Below are 20439 nucleotides of genomic sequence, written 5' to 3' on the forward strand. Positions count from 1 at the left end.
GTCAAGGACAGTCACTCCCATCTTCCCTCGAGTCCAGTTCTTTCGTCCATATTTGTACATAGACTGTGATAAGGTCAGGAGATGAGTGACCCTGGCAGAACCCAAACTGAGCCTCAGTAAGCAGGTTATTGCTAAGCAAGTGCTGGTTGATAGCACTGTTGATGACCTCTTTCATTACTGATCGAGAGTAGACTGATGGGGCGGTAATTGGCCGGGTTGGATTTGTCCTGCTTTTTGTGGACAAGACATACCTAGGCAATTGTCTACTTTACCATGTACATGCCAGTGTTGTAGCCGTACTGGAACAACTTGGCTAGGGGCACGGCTGGTTCTGGGGCACAAGTCTTCAGCACTATTGCTGGAATGTTGCCAGGGCCCATAGCCTTTGCAGTATCTCGTGTTTTAAGCCATTTTTTCATATCACGTGGAGTAAATCAAATTGGCTGAAGACTGGCATCTGTAATGCTGGGTGCCTCAGGAAGTGGCTGAGATGCACCATCCACGGCACTTCTGGCTGAAAATGATTGTAAATGCTTCAATGATCTGATGTGCCGGGCTCCCTCATCATTGAGGATGGGAATACTTGTGGAGCCTCCTTCTCCAGTCAGTCAGTTGTTTAATGTACAGAAGTCTTAAAGTGATCTACTTAAGCCTTCAAGGTGGTTTAATTTAACTGCCTTAATATTAACTCATTCATTCAATGGATGTGGGCATTGCTGCCCTTTTTAATAGGCTTGCCAGCAAAGTTGAAGCCATGGAATAAAGAGGACATTGCAACGTGGATGTAAATTTAGCTGCGACAGGAAGAAGAGTACCAGTGAATGGTTTCTTGGACCGGAGTAAAGTATCTAGCAGGGTTCAGTATAAGGAACACTGCTTTTCTTCATTATAGTCATGATCTAGACTTGTACAATTTCCAAATTTGCAGGCAGCACAAAACTAGGAAGTATTATGAACTGTGAGAAGAATAGTGATAGGGCTGGTGGATTGGGCAGACATGTGGCAGATAGAATTTAATGCAGAGAAACATGACATGATGCACTTTGGTATGAAGGATGAGGAGGTGCAACATAACTTATGAAGAGAGATCTGGTGGGGTGGGAGGGGTGTTTGGATACATGTGAACAAATCATTGCAGGTGGCAGGACAAGTGAGAAGGTGGTCAAAGGAGGAAACATGCTCACACAATTCTGCTACTCATAGTAACTAGGGATGTTCCCCATCCCACCTAGCGAAAGCAAAAGTTTCAAAGGGGAAGTCTCCCTCCACCATTCTCCTTCACAGTCCAGCAGGCAGGTCTACAACATCAGCAGAGACCTGTGAGCACACTACCTGCTTATCATAATCAGCTGGCAAACAATGACTGGGCACAGGACACAGTGCCTTGCCATCTCATTGCTAATCAATGTGAATCCGTACAATGAGAGGCAATCCCTATCCACACTGCCAATTAAACACTATCCTCATTTATTCTCCAGCTGCAACTCCACCTTGGGTCTCAAAATCAAGACACCAACAGTTTATCCAGGATGCAAATTCATTGGGAACGAATTGCAAGGACAAGTTACAATTTTCCATGAGAAACCAAAATTCCCAATTTTCCCTAAGTTTGCCACAAAAAGACTGAAGCACAGTGAGCAAGACATTAATACCCAGAAAATATCCTGTATGTGCCGAGAATGTCTGACCATCAGTTCAAATCTATCACTACGCAACACAAATTATCCCCAGTAGAGGCCACTGTCCATCAAGATACAGCAAGATACAATCCAAATTCTCAAGATTAGTGAGCAAGTTGGGGTAGCTATTTGTACTGTAGAATATCATATACAAGCTGCTGATGGCACATATGTAGTTACAGTTCCACATCCTCCATTCCCATCTTGGCTGAGCATGGAAGAACAGGAATGGGACCAGTGCTTCACCAGCAATGGATGGGAGGCTCCCTCAAAGATTTCTACACCTTTCCACAGACAACAGGCTAAAATTCAAATGTAGGCCTAACATGCCTGTGCTAACTCTGCACAGGAACTTATCTGTTAGTTATCTGCTCATCCTTTACACCCATATTTTATCTCTATTCAACTCCCTCTTCAAATATAATGGTTGATTCTGCTTCAATAGCCATTTGTATTAAATCATTTCACATTTCGGATTCCAAAAGCCATTTGTTTAAAGTAAATCTCCCCCTTTGGCAATCCTAGATTTATGCCTTTTATTATCAAATCACTGGCGATAGAAATAACTTTTCACCACTTGTCTCTGAAATTCTTTGCTAAGCCTTCTCTGAATGCAGCACAAACATTGGTTTGATTTTTCTTTTTGTTTCTCTCATTTTCTTATCTTTGCTTCTGGACAGCAGCTATTCAGAATCTGCCAATCACACCTCCTCTGGGCACATCTTTTGTTTCTTTGCTTGCCCCATGACATGCCATTTAGCCTTGCACCATCAACCCTGATATCATTTAATCTTTCTTGCCCTCCACCCTAGCATGGATCTTCCCTATTCATCTTCTCCTCATCCTCCCACCCTTCCATTTGCTCAAATCCTGTTAATCTTCTACCTTTTCCCAGTTCTGATGAAGGGTCACAGGCCTGGAACATGAACTCTTTTTCTCTCTCCACAGATGCTGCCTGACCTGATACTTCCAGGATTTTGTGTTATTATTACAGCACTAACATTTCTAAGACCTTTATCATACCAATGACCTCTCAATCATACTACCCTATTAAGTCTATATTGTATATTTCCTATGCTTCAATACTCCTCATGTATTGTAATGCCTAAACCTGCACACAACTGTGGCCTAACCGCTAACCAACACTTTGGACAGATTCACCACCAACTCCTGACTTTTGTGTTCAGACATCCCAATTGATTGAAGTCCAGCACTTGGCATTTTTAATGCCTCCCTTTCAAGAGTCCATTTTTGAAGTAGACTTTGACAGCCCCCAGGTGTGAAATTCCAGGCAACATGTCAGAGCGGATCTGAATTGCAATCCATATAGGGACTTTCCAGAAAAGCGGTCAACCTACAATGCCAGCAACTTAAACTCTAAACTACAGAAAAGATCCCCCATTTAACTTTTGCAATGACCAAAAACCTTCCTGCCACAGTTACACTTAACTTTAGATTGGTTCCTGGAGAATGAAGTGTCCATTTCCAGGACAAAGTGATTCTTAGCTTCTTCTATCTTTACCAGCTGGGTAATTTCTAATTCCTGAACTGACTTTTACAGTGTGAGCTACCCTGGAGATCCCTCCCTCTTGCCATAGCTAGGTGAAACTTCCAGCTTTGTTTAAACTCTCACGACCTTGGTTTCTACAATCTGAACATGAGCTCCCACCTGAATTTTGCATGGTGGAGAGATTTCCTGCCTCTACCTCTCTCTGTGCTCTCTCTCTCGTGGATTCCTGCAGATTGACCTGTGAGGTTCAGTGATATTTTAGGAAAACCTGTAACCCAATCCTACAATGGCCCTCAATGGATTCTTCCCCTCTCAAAGCCTATCTCCATGACAACTTGAATCATAGACCTTGCATCCAGGTAAAAATGCTAAACAGTTATCAGTTAGGCCCCCAACTTCATTCTGTTTTGGAATTAAGTAAACATGTGGAAGTATAACTGTTTACAAAACCTAACATTCTGAACACCTCCCTGGGACTTGGAGACTAAACAGTCTATCCATCATCAGCACAGCTACCCTGGCCATTGTTTATAGGTGTGAATATCTGGCACCTTCTTCCCAGTAAAACAAACTGGACCACATGACCATCTTCATTCTTCCATTTTATTCTAAATTAAAGATACAGTCCCAAAACACAACAATCTCAAACCTTGTATTTGTAACAAGTGTAGCTAGAGGATCAGCAACAATGGCTTCTCTTCCCACTTTCAGCTCTGGATCTAACCATGGCCTCCTCCTTGTTTCTCATATACACGCCACCCCATGGTATCATCCAAAAACACAGCTTAAGTTTTCACATGTACACTTATGACACTCAGCTCTCAACTCCTCCACAATCACTGAATTATCCAACATCCAGTACTAGAGGAGGAGCAATTTCTTCCAAGTAAATATTGGGAAGACCAAAGCCAGTGGGCAGAATTTCGCAGCCCCGTGTGCCACAGGGATTGTCTGGTCCTGCCAAAAGCCAATGGACTTTGGGCTGGGTTATCGAATCTCCCGTGGCGGGTCCCGCCACAACAAGGTCAAAAAATCCCGGCCAGTGTCTTCGGAGCCACCACAAATGCTATTCTCTTGCTGCTGCTCCTCTCCCTAGCAACTGTTTGAGGCTAAACAAGACTGTTTGCAACCTTAATGCCATATTTGGCCTGAAGTGAGCCTTTGACCACACATTCGTAACATCAGTCGACTTTGTCCCTCTCTCCCTAATGAAGAGAAGGTTTAGAGAGATTTGATGCTCATAACCACAATGCAAAGAGTAGACCGGAAGTGACTTCCCATTCACAGAAGGGTCAGGGACCAGTGGCCACCAATTGGGAAACAAAAAAAGTCTCATGAGGGAGAACTTTTTCATGCAGTGAGTAGTAAAGTTCTGGAATGTAATGTCTGAGATTGTAGTGGAGGCAGATTCAATCATGGCTTTCAAAAGGAAATTGGATAATTATCTGAAGAAAAAAAAAGATTGCAGGTGTCACGATGATGAGAAATTGTGACTTAATGAGATCTACCTATAACTTCATCAGCTAACCAAAATATATTAAGGACCTGTTTTTTTTTAAATACTACAAGAAAAGACACTGGCCAAAGATGGCTATCACTAGTCCCCTGATGTCTGGGATTGTAGGTTGACCACTTTTCTGGAAAGTTCCTATATGGATTCCACTGCAGATCTGCCTTGACATGTTACATGGAATTTTACACCTGGGGGCTGTCAAGGCCCACTTCAAAAATGCACTCTTGAAAGGAAGGCATTAAAAATGACAGGTACTGGGCTTTAATCAACTGTAATTCTGTCAAGACAATGGGAACTGCTAACCAGCCAGGATGAAATAACCCCATCAGTTGGTTTCTACTATCTTGAAACATGTCAAAAGTTTAAGAAAGATTAAAAATGTGATTATTTGTTCTGCAACAATGACTGCAAGACATGTTAATTAAATTCATCTTTCTCTCTCTCGCAAAATGCAATTATCTGAACTTAAATTCAATTCCAGGATTTTAAAAGAAACCTGCTCATTTTAATGGCTGCAACATTCAACAATCTATGCCTCAAGGTCAAGCAAAAGACTTAATCGTATATTCTTTTAGCTTTTATTTGGACTCTAACTTTTCTTACTTCTGATATCTGTGTGCAAGTGTCATCGCATATTTAATTATTTTTTTCTCAGGCTTGGTAACAAAAACTTAGTCTTTCTTTGACTCAAGAAAACTTGGTTCGGTTGGCTCCTTATTAAAAAGTAGCCAAGTTTGGTTTGGAAAAAATGGGGAAAAGAAATTTTTAAAAAACCTTTGCTGCAACCAACCAAGGGGGTTGACTAAAGCAGAGCCAGTTCACTCCTTCTCACCCAGTCATAACACAGGATTACGGGGGGAAAAAAACACGGGAGTGAATCTAGCTAAGTTGCTTTTGCAGAGAGGCAGCATGGACACGATGGGACACAACAGCATCCTCCTGTGCTTTAATCATTCTACAAATCTATTTTCCATAGTTTTTCCCATTCATTTAATCTCTCAATAACGCTTTTTAATTTGATGTTTCCATCTACCCTACATACAATGTTGCCGATCTTTGTGTCACCAGTGAACTTAGGCATGTAACTTTCTCTTCCGTCATTTAAGCCATTAATAAATACCGTAAAATATTTAAGGCCACAACACAGATCCTTGCTACAACATCACTTGTCACATCCTGCCAATTAAGAACCTGCCCATTATCCATCTCCTGTCGCTCAGCCAATTTCCTAACTGGGTCGGTAATTTACCATCAATTCCATAAACTTAAACCTTAGCAAACAGTCCTTTATGAGAGACCTTATCAAATATTTATGGAAGTCCACATAAACACCACCCGTAGACATTCCCCCTCCACTGCTTTAGTTGCCTCCTTGAAAAAATATTAGCTCACATTTACAAAACACCTTTCACATCAGGGTGCCCCAGTGTTTTTGAAGCATAGTCACTGTTGTTAGAAATACAGCTACCATTTTGCACACAGTAAACTCTCACAAATAGCAATAGGTAATGAAAGATTTTTGCAGTTAAATTAGGCACTCCATTTACTCCTCTCGATTATCAAAGTATTATTATTTTTCACTTAACTACCAAGGTCAGATAAAAGCCGGAGCTCAGCTCCCACGAGCGCTGGGAGTAAGGTAATACTTCCTGAGTTCCTTCTGCAAATCTCTACAGCTCATTGCTGCTTCAACTGTTGTTATTCCCCTTCAACAGTAAGCTTAATAGCCCCTTACAGTTTGGATGTACATAGTTAAGTCTTCCCCTGAAGTCTGACATTAAAGGGCTACTTTGTCCCTTTTGCAATTAACAGTCTGTGCAGAAATGCACCCAGATGTTACTGCTGCGTGTTGTGCAGATAGAATCAACCCCAAAGTTACATTGATGGATTCGGAAGAAACTTTGGTTTAGTGCAAGTTGCTGAAATTTCTCTTCTGTTTTGGAAAGGGTTTTCCCCCTCAACTGTTTTTAAAAAAAAATTAAATCCAACATTTGGCTGGAAACACAATAAGAACTTGTGACAGATGGGGGCAAGGGCTGGAAGAGCTTTGACTCATCTCACCCCTTACATCTGGGCTTGATTAAAACAAATTGGCATCATTGTGGAGATGCTCACCTGGTGTAGCATCTTGTTCTTTGGAAGAATGGTACAGACATAAGGGACTAACCTTAAGGGGCTAGAGGGTTTCAAACTTTAAAAGTGACAGGTTATATGTAAATCGTTAACATCTTAGCCAGCCAAGATAATTAGTCATAACATGTTCTTGGAAGAGTCAGTCTGTTCTTGAATATTTATTTTCTGGCAACAATGGGAAATCCTCCAAGATTACAAGACTGCACTCCAGTACATACAGTGGGTAGAGTATCAAGACAATCTTGAACTAGATTTCAAAGTTTATTGAAATGCAGTGCAAACACTCCATTTAAAATACACACAAAAGCAGATCTGCAACAACCAGAACACTGCAGCCCTATAGCCATGACAGTCACCAGCTCCCATTATGGCCATCAGCTTCACCAGTTCTGACAAATATTTTGCTTTCGCCAGAGAGGAGGAGTTGTCATGTCAACAAGTCACAAGCAGTAATAAAACCATCTGACTCATACTGATCTTTAATAAAATTCTGCTTATAAACAAAACTTAACTGATGACTTTCTTGGAACATTCTAAAAGTACCAACATAACCAGTCTCTAAATGAAACTTTCCCATGAGCTGGATGGCTTAGGGGTGATGTAATGGACGTGTTTAAGATGCAAGATATTCTATCGAACAGGTAGAGAAAAATTACCACCTCTAGTACTAGACTGGAGTTAGAGACATTGTGGCACAGGAAGCCACCATTCAGTCCATCAAATCCATGCTGGTCTCTGTAGAGCAATCCAGTTAATCCCATTCCCTGCTGTACCGCCACAGTTTATGAATTTATTTCCTATGTGCCCATCCAATCTCATTTTGAAATCGTTGCTCATTTTCTTTTCCACCAACTTGGTAGGCAGCAAGTTCCAGGCTGTTACCATTCGCTGCATAAAAATGTTCGTCCTCACATCTCCCCCTCATTTCTTGCCCAAAACATTAAATCTGGGTCCCCAGTCACTGTTCCATCAACTAATGGAAACAGCTTTTCTTTAGTATACCGTATCCAAACCTGTTAACATTGTTAAAATCTGAATTCAAATTTTCAGGGCAAGACAATGTCTTAAAATTAGACCAGTTAGGAGTGAAATCAGAAAGCATTTCTTCACAAAGCATAGTGGAAATCTGGAACTCATTCCAACAAAAGGCTGTGGATGCCAGGTCAAATGAAATTTTCCAGATGGCATTCGACAGATCTTTTTATTAGTAAAGAGATCAAGGGATTTGGAGTAAAGGTCGGTGTAAATGGAATTGAGGTAAAATATCAGCTATAAATCAAATTAATTTGTGGAAGAGGCTCCAGGGGGTGAATGGCCTGCTCCAGTGTCCCCAAACTCTCTCACGTTATAGAGATCTCTATTTCTCTCGCCCTCTCATTTAGCTGCAGGAAACAAGTGTCCCCCATCAACCTTGAACAGACAGATATACAAAGCCAAGGAAATCTTTAAAGAATTATATTAATCAGCAGCAACGGCACTTTTTATTGTATACCAAAAAGCCGCGTGTTAAGAATTACTCAAAATGGTGCAAATAATTGCACTTTGGACAAACCTAGTGGTATTGTCTTGCTTGTATGGGGGGGCTGGAGAAATTAAGAGAATGTTTCAAACTATTGAATTAAACCTCTAGCTATAAAAGAACAATCAAGTCCAGAGAATATCTGGACGTGTGGTTTCCAGTTGAGTTGTCACCTTCACATAGAACCATAGTTCAAGGGTACAGAGGGAGAAATATTGAAGTGGCATCAATTGGGGATCCTAACTAAAGTGCAGGGGGTTTCTGACCACAATTTCAGGGTAATTGTCAGTGGGGTTGTGATTACTGCTAGTTACAGGTAGGTTATCAAGGTATTACAAGTACTATGACCAGTTACATTTTAAACCAGCGAGTTAATCTGTTACAGGTGGGTATAAGGGAGATCCAAGTGTCATTCCCTCTTCCCTGCCCTCTGGTTCCCCTGTTCTGGTCATGGGTGGCCTTCTGGTTTTTTGATCTTTGCACACAACAGCTACCGGTTGAAAGTGCTCAACTGCAGGGGACCCAGGGAGCTACATGGAATAATATTTGTAGAAATCATGTGATTCAACATCACATGATCAGAATATCATGTGATCAACCCTCCAGGAATACCCCCAGCCAGAATTGCCAATGTTTGTCACTAGCAGTGGTTCTTTTAGGTCAACGATACTTATATATTGGATGAGTGTTTAATGTGAAGCAGATTTGAAAACTGCATACAAATAGAAATATACTGTTCAAAGTAATTCTTATGGAATTTTCACATCTTAAAAACATCCAAATATTATTAAAATAGTCTCAGTCTCTCGCTCTTCATATGTCTATTTTCCAAGAGCGGTTTGGCTCATTAACGGGGGTATCACAGACGCCCCTGTTCTAATTAGGTGCCGATTCACCATGAATTAGCAGTGATTATTCAAATCAGATGGTTTTGAAGGCAAGGTTGAGCAATACACCCCAGAATGGTAGTGAGCAGTATCCTGGTCTGTAACTGGATAAAGCTCCTTTGTGGTTTTCATACTCTTGTGAAGTAGATTACAGGGTTGACCAATTGTGGCTTTGCACCAGAAAAAAGAGGTAAATTTCTGCAGCTGCCCTTTAGTTGAAGCAGAAAGTCTACCTTCATAGAAGTGAAGGTGAAAGGAGAGACAGACAGATTGAACCTGAGAACTGAGAAGAGAAAGTGGGACACATTTTGGGGGGGGTGGAGGGTGCTGGGGAAAGAGAGAGAAAAAATAAAATTGGAGATTGAAATGCAAGCAGAAAACAAACAAATGGGATGACAGGCATTTTCATTTATAATGTATAAGTGCAGGATGCTGCACAACATTTCCAAATTGTTCTCTCACTGAACAATTTCTCCTTTAACTTGTCTCACTTCCTCCAAATAAAGGGTGTGGCTATGGGTACCCATATGGGCCCCAGTTATGCCAGTCTTTTTGTGGGGTATATGGAATATTTCTTGTTCTGGTCCTACTCAGGCCCCCTCCGACAACTCTCCTTTTGGCACATCGATGACTGTATCAGTGCCATTTCATGCTTTCATCTGGACCTGGAAAAATTTGTGGATTTTCCATCCAATTTCCACCCCTCTCTTGCCTTCCCATGGGCCATCTCCAACACTTCCCTTCCTTGGCTTCTCTATCTCCATTTCTGGTGACAGAGTGTCCACCGATATTCATTAAAAGCCCACCAACTCCCACAGCTACCTCAAATACAACTCCTCATACCCTGCTTCCTATAAGGGCTTCATCCCTTTCTCTTAATTCCTCCACCTCAGATGATGCCACCTTCCAAAACAGCACTTATGACATGTCTTCCTTTTTCCTTAACCGAGGGTTCCCCTACCTCTCCAACTGTGGTTGACAGGGCCCTCCACTGTGTCTGACCCATCTCCTGAACCTCTACCCTCACCCCTTCCACTCCCTCCCAGAACCAGGATAGGGTTCCCCCTTTTCCTCACTTTTCACCCCACCAGCCTCTGCATTCAAAGGATCATCCTCTGCCATTTCCGCCAACTCCAGCATGATGCCACCAAACACACCTTCTCCTCACCCTTCTGTAAGCATTCTGTAGGGGTTGTTCCCTCTATGACACCCTGGTCCACTCCTCCATCACCCCTAAGTCCTCATCCCCTTCCCACAGCACCTTCCCTATGCAATTGCAGAAGGTGCAACACCTGCCTCTTTACCTCCTCCCTCCTCACCATCCAAGGGCCCAAACACTCCTTTCAGGTGAAGCACCTCCTTGAATTTGGTCTACTGCATTCGCTGCTCCCAATGTGGTCATCTCTACGTTGGGGAGATTAAACACAGACTGGATGACCACTTTGGGGAACACCTTTGCTCAGTCTGCAAGCATGATCCAGGCCTTCTTGTCACTCGCCATTTCAACACACCATCCTGCTCTCGGGCCCAAATGTCCGTCCTTGACCTGCCGCAATGTTCTGGGGAAACCCAATGCAAAATGGAGGAACAGCACCTCACCTTCCGATTAGGCACTTTACAGCCTTCTAGACTTAACATTGAGTTTTCAAAACTTCAGACCATGAACTCTCTCCTCTATCTTCACCCCTTTTTAAATCCAATTTTATTTATTTATTTTTAAAAATTTTCTCTTTTTTTTTCTTTAATCCTTTCCCCCCGTACCTCCCTTCCCTGCACAGGGCTGTCACTTGTTTTATGTTTTGCTTCCACAGAGTGCTGACCCTAATAGCAGATGATGTGGACATTGCTGGCTATGCCAGCAGTTAATACCCATCTCTAATTGCCCTTGTGAAGATGGTGGTGAGCTGCCTTCTTGAACTGCTGCAGCCCATGTGACGTAGGTACACCCACAGTGCTGATAGGGAGCAAGTTCCAAGATTCCAAAAGACAGTGAAACAACGGCGATATGTTTCCAAGTCAGGATGTTAAGTGGCTTGGAGGGGAACTTCCAGGTGGTAGTGTTCCCATGTATCTGTTGCCCTTGTCTTTCTAGATGGTAGCAGTCATGGGTTTGGAAGGTGCTGTCAAAGGAGACTTGAGTTCCCGCAGTGCATCTTGCAGATGGTGCACACTACTGCCACTGTGCGTCGGTGGTGGAGGGAGTGAATGTTTGTTGATGGGGCTCCAATCAAACAGGCTGCTTTGTCCTGAACAGTGTTGAGCTTCAAGTGTTGTTGGAGCTACACTCATCCAGGCAAGTGGGGAGTTTTCCATCACACTCCTGACTTGTAGATGGTAGACAGGTTTTGGGGAGTCCAGATGAGTTACTCATCACACGATTCCTAGTCTCTAACCTGCTCTTGTAGCCACAGTATTTATATGGTTAGTCCAGTTCAGTTTCTGGTCAATGGTAAATGGTCAATTATAGTTTCAGTTAATGATAATTTTAACACCCTCTTTGGTTTGAGAATGATACATATTGATTTAATATAAGCAGTGAATGCGACACCATCACAAATACAAGCTCATATACTGCGGCCCATTCTTTTGGCACCAGGGCAGGGTATGTCGATGGCAATGGCAGGGAGTGTGCTGGTGCAGTGGGGCTGATTAGAGTGTGTGGAGGGGGGAGGGGTGCTCATTACAGTGTGTGTGAGGGTAATGGTGGTAGAAAGGGGTTAATCAAGGTGTGTGTAGAGGAGTAAGGGACTGATTACCATTTGTGGGGGGGAGAGGAGCCAATTACTGTGTGTGGGTGGCAGGGCAAATGGTGGTAGTTAGAGGGAGGGAGAATTCACCAAGTCTTCTGTCACCAGGGAACATGAAGAGCTTGGCGGAAACCTACATGAGTACGTAAAATAATAACCATTTTATAAAGGACCTTAAAAACAGATTTTCATATTTATATATTGTATTATAATACATGAATTTTAATAATTATATACCTGAAAGTTACTGTGCTGCTTTATTGCTGTTTTGTTTTCACTGACATTTGGGGTCATGTAATTTAAGTGTTAAAATGGGATCAATTTGGAGAATAGTTCAGGAAGCACAGACTTAAGGGGTGTAGAGGAATTATGTGCTGACAGTAGGATTACCAACCCTACAGAAATGACTGGCACCTCCAGGAATTGGAGATTAATCTTCAGGGCAATGCCAAGAGCAGCCTTGGAGAAAAATAAGCAGGCCATTAAAATAAAGTATTTTGTTTTTAATTTTCTTTGAACACCTTTGCTTTGGTTATGGAAGTATTGGGGATGGGGAGAAAAGGCTATGTGACAGAGTCAGAAATCACACCATCATATTAAGAGGAGACTGTTTCCCAATTGGCGATGGAAAAGAGTGCACTGCAAAGATGGATACAATAGGCAACCAATGGCAGGAGGTTGGGGGAGCAGTGATTGGAGGCAGATGATGTAATAACACCTCTCGGAATATGTCCAACCAGAGCTGACAACTCTACCAGCCAGTGGTTGATCAAGTAACATTTGCACCACAAGTGCCGGGCAATGACCATCTCCAACAAGAGAAAATCTAACCATCTCCCCTTAAATATTCAATGGCATTACCATCGCTGACTCCCCCACAAACAACATCCTGGGGGTTACCATTAACCAAAAACTGAACTGGGCTAGCCATATGAACACTGCGGAATCAAGAGCAGGTCAGAGGCTAGGAATCCTGTGGTGAGTAACTCACCTCCTGACTCCCCAAAGTCTGTCCACCATCTACAAGGCACACGTCAGGACTGTGATCGAATACTCCCTACATGCATGGATGAGTGCAGCTCCAACAACACTCGAGAAGCTTGACACCACCCAGGACAAAGTAACCTGCTTGATTGGCACCCCATCCAACTCAATAAACATTCACTCCACCACCGATGCACAGTGTCAGCAGCATGTACCATCTACAAGGTGTACTGCAGGAATTCACAAAGGCACCTTCCAAACCCACGACCACCATCATCTCATGACAAGGGCAGCAGATAGATGGGAACACCACCAGCTGGAAGTTCCCCTCCAAGTCACACACCATCCTGACTTGGAAATATATCACCGTTTCTTCACTGTTACTGGGTCAAAATCCTGGAACTCCCTTCCTAACAGCACTGTGGTGTACCTAGACCACATGGACTGTAGTGGTTCAAAGAGGCAGCTCAGCACCGCCTTCTCAAAGGCAACTAGAGATGGGCAATAAATGCTGGTCCAGCCAGCGGCGCCCACATCCCATGAATGAATATTTAAGAGTTTGAGCTGCAGCTCATTGTAACACATCAAAAACTGTAAATTCATCACCACCCAATTTAATGCTCCACAGCATTTTTGAGCCCCACTTCTCAAGTGAGGCATTCAGCTCTGTGACAACACTGGTGACCTTTGTGCATGCTTTTCCTGATAAAACTACTGTACTTTTAAAACATGGGCTGACAGAAGCCTCCAAAAAACCTTGGAAAGCAAACTATTAATCATCTGTATGTTCATTTGGCAGCGCATGGCGCTGAGTGTGGATCTCAGGATGCGATGAGAGCAGCAGCTCAAGGAGCGTTGTATGTCACAGGCCCTCTATCCAGCTCTACCTGTCCCACCTCCCCATAAACCAGCTTATATTTCACCTCTTTTCTATTTTTCCTTAGTTTTGTTGAAGAGTCATACGGACTCGAAACGTTAACCATGTTCCTCTCCACAAATGCTGTCAGACCTGCTGAGTTTTTCCAAGTATTTTTGTTTTTATTAATCACCTGTCATCATTTAGTTCAGGTATTCAAGCAATAAGCCATTTTAAGAATCACAATGATTGTGAAATCAATGACGTCCCAAACTTAAGTCCTTTTTTGTTTAGGAATGGAAATGCTCAAAGTAATTCCCAGGTGGATTTTTAATAGAGTCAGGAAAAGTGTGTGTTGGTGGTGGAATGGAAAGGATGCCAGGTAGCAAAACAGTTGCATTTTTACAGTGCACTCACAACCTCAGGCCATGTCAAAGAGCATTACAGCCAAATATTTACTTTTTTGGAGTGTTGTCACAGTATAAGAGAGGAGACATGGCTGCTAATGTGTGAACAGCAAGTTCCCGCCATGGCCATAAAATTGCTTTTGTGATGTTGATTGAGGAATAAATCTTAGACAGGATAACTTCCCTGCTCCGATTCAAATTAGAACCATGGCATCTTATTGTTCCACCTGAGAACACCTGTTTAATTCAGCAGCCTGAGTGTAATGTTCCTTCAGCACTGCACTGGACAGTCTGCTTCGATTTTTATACTCAAGCCTTTGAAAAGCAATCCTTTTAAATGCACCCTGTAAAAATGTAAGTCCTCGAGTTGCTCTAACTCCTGGATTACTGGCAGGAGCTGGCACCTTAATCAGCCCCATTGCTTCCAGAGGCAAGGCCAGTTTACTATGATGTGTGAAACGAAAACAAAAATAGCTGGAAAAGCTCTGCAGGTCTGACAGCTGTGGAGAGGAAGACAGTTAAGGTTTGCAGTCCTTATGACTCTTCATCAGAACTTCATCAGCAAAGATACTGTCAGATCTGCTGAGCTTTTCCAGCTATTTTTGTTTTTGTTTCAGATTTCCAGCATCCGCAGTATTTTGCTTTTTACTTTGAGGTGTATTCTACTTACATGTAGTTTATTCAGCAACACTGCATCCGTGGTAGCGTTGCCCCCAGGCTTGGCTGCTTTCCAGAATTGCTTCTGAGCAGAGTATCGGTTCATGGGACATAGCTTAAAGAGGCAGTCTGTCGAAAAATTTAAACAAAAAATTATTTGTAATCAAATACTTATACTATAAATTCCCGCCATTCGCAACTTCTTATGCAAAATTAGTTTAGCCGCGCAGAAGTCTTGATGCACCAGATAGCCCATTGTGGCCCCAAACGTTCACTTAACCATGGCTTTAAATGTAAAAAAAGCCAACTTTAGAAAATGCTGAGAAAAGTAAAACCATCTAAGTTAAGTAAAAAAAAGGGTGTTGATGAAATATTTCCTGCAGTAGAAAGTGCACGCTGCACGTGTGTCGTCTGTCATTACTGGCATGTCTGCCCATAACTTGTTGGTCTTCCAGCGCAAAGAGTTGCCCGCGACCGAGTGTTGCAGACTGGCACATTCCAAAGTCCAGGACTATGTGCTGAGGGACGCACTAAAGCTTAGAGCAGCTGCCACAAAGGCGCACTGGGGAAGGGTCACTGCCTAAGACCTTTCTGCCACAGTGCACCGAGGGATTGGGAACTGTGAAGAGCCACTTGGGATGTACAACTCAAAATGAATGTCTGCTAATGATTGTAATATTCGTTGTTTGTACTGATACGCCTTGTGATTCATGTTGAACCTGATTGTATTTTTGTGATGGTGATTTTGAAATGGTTTGAAATGTTGAAGATTTTTTATGAATAAAGTATATTTTTGCAACAAGAAAAAAAGTCCCTTGTTGCTATGATTTAATTCCTGATCACAATCCAGCTCCACTCTCAAGTACTGTAAGTGTGACAAATTTTATACTGTTCTTGTTTCATTAAACAATCTCTCCAGTAAATTTCTCTTTAAATTTATTAAGAGCATAGTTTTTATTGCCTTCAATCCCTTGTACATGTGAAATTTTAGGATGGCTGGAACCTCTCTCATTGACTTCCATTGTAAGGTATGTTGGTCGTTTCTGATTTTGCTGTTTGCGAGCCTTCACGAGAACATAATCCCCACAAATGGCAGGACTTTGCTGTAATAAAAAGTGTACCTTTGTGAAAATAAGCGATTAAATTCCCCACCTATGCCACCATTAAAATGGGGGAATTTCAATTTATTTCTGCCTCTAGCAGAAATATCCTTTTTCAAGCCTCCACGTATGAGCAGACATTATTTTACTCATACCCTGCATATTGACAGCTGGCCCATTGTGAAACATAAATACATGATGTGCAAGCCAAGGTAATTCAGTACCAACTTACTGCTGCTGTGTACTGGGCAGAAAGCAGCAGAGCATGTGTTTGAGATATTGCACTGGAACTTCTACGGGACATGTGACCAGTGTTGTGCCTCAATGGAAAATGATTGCAAAAAAAAAAAATGATCTTGATGCCCCAAGCCTAGAAAAGTGCTAGTAGTTCACAATTTCTTTCCCCCACAAGTATACATTTTCACTTTCCTAAAGGGTGCACTGTCAATGGGCATTTCTTATTCAAAGGATTTGCTGAACATTGTTTCTCTTGTAAACCTTTACGAAAGCTCATGAATCAACGTCAGTCAGATGGAAAAGGTTCTCGTCAACCAGAGAAACAACAGCTCATTTGGACGACATTCAAAATAAGTGAAAAATATTCTATCACCACCCTCCTGCTACTCTTATACAAACTTAGGCTGAACCTGTGAAATGAAGCCTCATTCCAAAATTTCATACAGCTACCCAAGTGCAATCAAAATTTGGTAAAGTAACAAACCTCTTTGAGTTTCAGCCTTATATCTCATTTTTAAATTATTTCCCTGTAACCATCCTTGCTTTAGCTGCCATTAATTTTTCTTTGCATTTTCGTTCAAAAGTCGGGGAGGGGACATAAATTTGATCGCATGCAGGGAAAACAGGCCTGAGTGCACACCAACAACCTTTGAGGAAGTTGGCTGCTCTGTTTCTTAAGCCATCAAATATTACCCTCCTCTTTTAAAAAAAAAATATATAATCAGCGCAGCTCTGCAGGCTGCTGTTTTCATAGTTGCTACACCAACTTGTCTTTTTTCAGGCATGTGTTTTGGACAGCAAACATTGAAAGGCTATGTGATCAGATACTGGAACCACAGAGTAATATTGTCCTCACTCAATGTCCCCACACATGCACTCCCTGCAGGAGTCACTTCTTTGCCCCTTCCTATTCCAGAAACAATCAGGCCCACTGGAGTGTTCGCATTACTGCCTTGGTTGATGTTAGCTTCCAGTATTTTTAGTTTTCTTACCCTTCATCATATTTTATCATGTTTTATTTAATTTATTTAATATTTTCTTCCACAGTTTCTATTAATTTCATGATCACAGTTTTCCCTCATCAAGATGGTCAGCATGATCCCCACCCACACCATTTCATGGTCCCTCACACCATCGTAGCCTGTTTCAGTAAACTTCAGGTCCACTCATTAGAAAATATAAACAGAAAACACTACACACTTTTCAACCATTTGAAGTCAAGACTGTTCCTTCCTGTTACCAGTTCGCCCCATTAATTTAACCTAGATGTATTTCCTATCAATGATCCTATTGGAATTTGGCACTTAAAATTAGCACGAGTGCAGAAGGAATGCAAAACTAACTGTCCACCATGCCAGATCCTTATGGGTTCTGCTCTACTAACAGTCCAGAAAAAGACAAGTTGGCTGTAAATTTTGTGAACTTCCAGCTCATGTAATTTCAGGCTTCCATCACAAGTTCAAATGTGTGATTTGATTGTTTGTAGGGCTTGTGTGGGAGGAACAGGAGATTGATGACTAAACTCTGCAATGTTTCTGAATGGTTGGTTCATGCTAACAGTGCACTGCGACCTACGTCAAGTGTGGTTAATTGTTTTACTGGTCGGGGGGGGGGGGGTGGGTTGGCGGTGGCAGTGGCAGGGCAAGGACCTCATGAGCAATTAGTTTTAATAAATGTTGGCCTGCGTCACTTCATTGATAAATTCTCACCCTCTCTCTGTCCATCAGCCCAAAACTCCACTCAGTGAATAAATCTTGTTCTGACACAAGGTTAATGCAGCAAGACCTCAAATTCCAAGCGACAGAAAAGATCACCCTCACTATAGCCATGCTCCCAAATCAATGGAAGATAGAAAACGTGTGCAAAGTGTGGTTGAAAGACACAATACCCATCACCGGGGTAACAAATGCGACACATTTGCACATCACCAAGAGTAGCTTACTGCCATAGTCCAGGCATTACCTCCATTACCCTTCCCCAAAAAGATAGACAAAGTCGTCCACAAGTATTGTCGCTTTTGCACAGCCATCATTTTAATCATAGCATTTTACAGTCAGCAGGGGAGCCATTCAGTCCATCGTATCTCTACCTCTACTTGAAAGAACAATCCATTTAGTCCCACTCCATGCTCTTCCTCGATAACCCTATCCTTTTTCAAGCATTTATCCAAATCCCCTTTCGAAAGTCATTATGAATTTGCTCCCACATCATCTTCAGGCAACTTGCTACGTTTAAAAAAAAAACTCATCATCCCTCTGGGTTTTGATTTTCAGATTCTGGAAGACCCGAGTCTACACATTGGCTCCCGGTGTTTGAAATGCAAAATCTGGCTCCCTAACCTAGTGACAGGCTCATGAAATGTTGGATGCACAAGCCCATTAAGGGCCATCAGATTTAGCAAGTGCCCACTGGAAACCAAACTACAACAGGCACAATTCCAAAAAAAATGGCTAATTTGTTACATCAGCTATCTCAATAGGCATGCAGAATGTCAAGGTGATTTTATAAATGGAGCTCAGATGGCGTGTAAAACTTCTCTTTTGGTTATTTGCAATAAGATAGCAAAACCGATCGCTGCGTTCAAATGTTTCCCAACTAAACCATTGTGACAGCAACATAGAGAGATTTGGTAACCTTCTGTACAATGCAGAATTCACTTCGATAAAGGCAAACTCCACTTGTCCAAGTTTAGACAGGCTGACAATATCCAAGACTTAGTGATCTCAAACACGTGCAGGGTCACTGCTAGAGTTCCACCAGCATATTACATTGGCAAGTTCCCTTGATCAGCCGAGCTAGGTCTCGTTCATCTGTTAGCTTCAGGAAATGCTGTTATCTGTAATGCTCCAAGTGAAAATATCCCACTGCCCAGTGTCAGTGCTCCTTCGGATCCCAATAATCAGATCAGATCCAGGTTTGCTGCTAAAGCATTAAAACGACTCCAGAGTGCTACCAAACTGCTTGGTTATTTTTGGCTGGATTTAACTTTATAAACTGGGAACCAACTCAGACTCAGATCTTCTAGAATCTGAAAAGAGCCAGAGGAGAGATGAGTTTTTTTTTGAAAAAAAGTAGCAAATTGCCTGAAGGTGTGGTGAAACCAAATTTATCTTACTGTTTATCCATTTATGTGACGTGGGCATCTACTTCCCATCTCCGTTTGTCCTCAAGAAGGTGGTGATGAGGCATCTTCCTGGACCACTGCAGACTGCATGGTGAAGGTACGTCCACAATGTTTCAAGGTAAGGAGTTCCAGGATTTAGACCCAGCAATGAAGGTATGGTGATATATTTCCTAGATAGGCCTTCAAGCCTTCAAGTTGTCAACACTAATCTAATTCTTGAGCATCCCCGATTTTAACTGCTCAACTATTGGTGCCCATGTCCTCTGCTGCCTAGGCCTTAAGCTTTGGAATTCCCACCCCAAACCTCTCTGCTTCTCTCTCTCTTTAAGGCATTCCTTAAAATCTAACTGTAACCAAGCTTTTGGTTATCTGCTCTAATACTACTTTTGCTGAGTGTCATATTTTGCTTTAGAACAGGCCTGTGAACTGCCTTATGAAGTTTCATTACGTTAATAGAACTATATAGAAATTGTTGTAAAAATCCAACTGATTCCCAGTGACTACAATTTCACTAGGGCTCCTTGATGCTGCACCTCGGTCAAATGCTGACTTGATATCAAGTGCAGTCGCTCTCACCTTACATCTGGAATTCAGCTCTTTTGTCCATGTTTGGACCAAGGCCATGATGAGATCTGGAGCTGAGTGGCCCTGGCAGAACCCAAACTAAGCATCGGTGACAAGGTTCTTGGTGACAGCAGCAACAAAGCAAGAGTATTAGGAGGGTCTGAAGATGAACATTATAAATTTAATGCGATGAAGCATGGGAAATCAACATTGAGAGACTTGGTGCGAGTTTGGATATGGGTGGCAGGTTATCGTTCAAGAAGGGTGAAGAAAGTGAAGCCAATAAGTTCGGTCGTTATTAGGAGATGGCGATGGCTCATTTAAGAGGGTCAGCTGCTGAGGTGCTAATGTAGAGGATAGATAACATCACAAAGGAGCTGAAGTAGGGCTGGAGGTCGAAAATGCAACTGCAGTGGAAGTAAATGTTGGACCTAAGGTGGGGTTTGGAGCTTGGCTCGAGAGTGAACAGGACACCAATATTAACTGTCTGGTTTAGCCCAAGATAGTGGTTAAGAAGGGGCG

The 20439-nt window shown here is 42.3% G+C and overlaps 1 protein-coding gene across 7 annotated transcripts in view; it reads right to left on the reverse strand.

Annotated features, from left to right (window-relative positions):
• Positions 1-20439, reverse strand: part of itpr1b (inositol 1,4,5-trisphosphate receptor, type 1b) — a 492964-nt gene that overhangs the window by 350355 nt on the left and 122170 nt on the right. For all 7 annotated transcript variants that reach the window (XM_041191125.1, XM_041191131.1, XM_041191128.1 and 4 more), the window contains one exon: positions 14906-15021. In XM_041191125.1, the coding sequence (XP_041047059.1) occupies positions 14906-15021 (116 nt within the window). The remainder of the gene's footprint in view (positions 1-14905; positions 15022-20439) is intronic.

This window comes from Carcharodon carcharias, chromosome 7 (assembly GCF_017639515.1).
Source record: "Carcharodon carcharias isolate sCarCar2 chromosome 7, sCarCar2.pri, whole genome shotgun sequence".
Lineage (NCBI taxonomy): Eukaryota > Metazoa > Chordata > Chondrichthyes > Lamniformes > Lamnidae > Carcharodon > Carcharodon carcharias.